General features: G+C 62.9%; 1 protein-coding gene across 1 annotated transcript; it reads left to right on the forward strand.

Annotated features, from left to right (window-relative positions):
* Positions 1–899: 899 nt before the first annotated feature.
* Positions 900–2930, forward strand: LOC126766790 (uncharacterized). Its single transcript, XM_050484502.1, has one exon. It carries the CDS (start codon positions 900–902, stop codon positions 2928–2930), a length of 2031 nt encoding a protein of 676 aa, XP_050340459.1.
* Positions 2931–3132: the final 202 nt, after the last annotated feature.

Genomic DNA, 3132 nt, shown 5'->3' on the forward strand with positions numbered 1-3132 from the left:
GCCCCGTGAAAGGAGCTGTTCTGCCTTTCCTCCCGCTTTTTGTTCTTATCCCGTTGTCCCTCAGTGTCTCGTCTGCCCCGGTATGCTGCTGTTTTGCACGTTCCTCTTTGACGAAAGGAGGGTCATTGTTGCACACCGGGGCGACGCGCGTATTGCCCGGACTGCGCGTTCGAGAGCGTGGGATGGCTTCTCCTCCTTCCTGCACTCTGCGAGGCACTTGTTTTTCCCCTTTCCGTTTCCTTCCCCCTCTCTCTTTCCGTCTCTTTTCTCTCTATTTCCTCTCTTTTCCCACTCTTTTTTCTCTTTTCTCTCTTACGGGCTTCCTGCCCTGTTTTCCTGCGCGATCCCCCGTCCCCCGTCGGCTGCGTCGTGGCCAATGCAGCAACACCTTGTGCTGCGGTGACCGAGGCCGAGGACACGAGTCAGCATATGCTTCCCCTCTTCCCTGACCGCCCTGCCCCCTCGCTCTGGCTTGCACGCCCGCACCCGTTCGTTTAGCGCATTTTTCCTCCCTTTTCTTTTTTTTTGTTTGGTCGGTTGGCTGCTCGTCTTGTGTATGTGCACAGGATCCCTCTCCCCTCCTCTCTCCCCTGCGAGCACCAAAACCCAACGCACGCGGATAGACGCGCGGCGCCACCGGCGCATTTGCGGTGCCTAGTGCCTCGCCCCGTAGACGATGCGGCGCCTTGTTACCCCTTTTTTTTGCCCTCCCTCCTCGTTTCCGTGCACGTTCCCACTCCTTGCTCTTCCTCTTCTCTCTTCCTCCCTCTCTCCTCCCTCTCTCTCTCTCTCGCCTCACTCGTGCCAGTAAGCTTCCAGAAGAAACCACCCTGTGTAATCAAGCAACAACAAAAGCACCAACCCTAACCTTCCCTACCCCCACCCCCGTCCCCACGACCATGGCCTTTCACGGTCGCTGGCCGGCGCCGCGCCTGCTGCTGCTGCTGGCTGCGCTTGCGCTACTTGTGGGCGGAGCGGCTGCCTCGCAGGAGGTGACGAGCTCGACGACGATGCCGAGCGGGCAGCAGTACGACACCTTCGTGTTCACGATCAGCCCGGACATCCCCAAGAACCGTGAAACCGTGAGGCTGAGCGTGCCGCAGCCCACGATCACCGGCGGCGGTCTGACGCTGACTGGCTGGGCGGAGCACTCCCTCAAGGGCGAGTACGTGTTCGTATACGCCGTGGACGGCGCCACGATCACGGACAGCTCGCTGATCATCACGGGCGCGATTCCGGCCGATGGCACGGTGGTGCTGAGAAACACGCAGGCGCGGAGCGCGATACCGATGCCTGTGTTCGACTTCAGCACGATGAGCTTCACTGGCAACGTGAGCGTGACCGTGCAAGGCAGCAACGTGCAGTACAGCGGCGTTGGCGTGGACGCCGTTGTGGTGCAGGTCGGCGAGGCCGATGCCCCTGCCCTGGTGACCGACTACAGCTTCCTGCAGGTGCTTGGCATGCGCGTGAGCGGCGGCTCCTGCGTGCTGAGCATTGTGGGGGGCAACCCGGAGCAGTCTGTGGCTACGGTGATTGGCAACGCTGCGGTTGCCCTTGACGTGGTCGAGGCGGATGGGCTGAGTCGTGCCGCGCTGTGCGTGGAGGGCGCCGTCATCGTGAGCCTGAACAGCGCTGCGCGCGTGACGAGGAGCCAGCTGAAGGCCGCCACGCTCGACGGCGTCAAGCGCTCCCCGAAGCTTGCGATTGACGTGTCGGCTGGCAAGCTGACCGTGATCAGCGCGTCGATGTTCGTCGTGAAGAACGTGAGCATTCCCGACGGCGGCGTGCTTGGGTCGACGGGCGGTGCGCTGCTGACGCTGGGCTCTGTGAACCTCGACTCGATCATCGCCATCATTGGCATTGACGCCAAGACGTTCTGCCCGTCGTGCACGGTTGATGGCTTTCCTTCCTCTCAGGACAAGTCGTCGTATGTGTACGCGCAGGACTGGACAATCGACGGCCGCCCGACGACCGACTACAGCGACCAGGCTCGGCGGCGCGACGGGCCTCACAAACGGGCGTGGCAGCGATGGCAAGTGCCGGTCCGCGTACTGCCTCCCCGTCAACTCGAAGCCCGTCGACTCGAGCTCCCCCAGTGCGGGTGCAACTGCAAGGACGGCTCGTTTCTACCCATGTGCCTGAACAAGGAGGACAAGTCCTTGACGTACCAGACCTGCAGTGACGTGCACTGTGTCGATTGCGGGACGGCCAACGGCGCCGGGTGCAAGCAATGCCTGCCGAACTACGACCTGGACGCCAGCGGCCGGTGCGTTGTCGTGAAGTGCGAGGTCGAGCACTGCACCAAATGCACGACGGACGACGCCGGCGTGTGCGCGAAGTGCGAGGCGGGCTACGGCCTGGTGGGTGGCAAGTGCCAGGCGTGCGGCGTGAACTACTGCACGTCGTGCGACGGCGATACGAGCTTATGCAATGCCTGCTTCAGCGGATTCACCCTGAGCGTTGACCGCAAGAGCTGCGTCGCCGCCGGTCACGGAGTGCAGCGCGACGAACTGCGTCAAGTGCGTCACCGGCAGCGTGTGCCGGTGCGCCATCTGCAAGGAGGGCTACGGGCTGCTTTCCACCGGCCGGTGCTGCCGGTGCGCGGACGCGAACTGCAAGACGTGCGACGGAGACGTGAGGAAGTGTACGGCGTGCAACAGCGGGTACACCCTGACGGAAGCGTTATCGGCACCTGCTCGCCGGGTGGGATGTGCAAGGTGCCCAACTGCGCGCAGTGCCGCGCCGGGAATGTGAACGTGTGCCAAAGGTGCGTCAACGGCTACGACGTCAACCCGGCGAGCGGCAGGTGCGTGGTGGAGGGCTCCTGCCCAGCGAAGCACTGTTGGGACTGTGCCTTGGGCAATCCGAACTTTGCCTGGTATGCGGCGACATCAACACGCCCAACATCATTTACGGCCCCGACCACATAGGCGTCTGCCAGGTCATCCCGGACCCCGCCTGCGGGTTGACCAACTGCCTCAAGTGCCGGCCCGGCTACGAAGGCCGCCAGTGCGAAAAGTGCTCCCCTGGCTTCATGGTGAGCACCACCGGTAAATGCGGCGTGCCGCCCTTTGCGAGATCGCCTATTGTGACAAGTGCCACATCTTCAACCACAAGTACTGCGTGAAATGC

This window comes from Bactrocera neohumeralis, unplaced genomic scaffold (genome assembly GCF_024586455.1).
Source record: "Bactrocera neohumeralis isolate Rockhampton unplaced genomic scaffold, APGP_CSIRO_Bneo_wtdbg2-racon-allhic-juicebox.fasta_v2 ctg2547, whole genome shotgun sequence".
Taxonomy (NCBI): Eukaryota; Metazoa; Arthropoda; class Insecta; order Diptera; family Tephritidae; genus Bactrocera; species Bactrocera neohumeralis.

Bases quoted from the DNA above. Each gene is read 5' to 3' on its own strand.
- LOC126766790 (XM_050484502.1), top strand. From the start codon at position 900: ATGGCCTTTCACGGTCGCTGGCCGGCGCCGCGCCTGCTGCTGCTGCTG.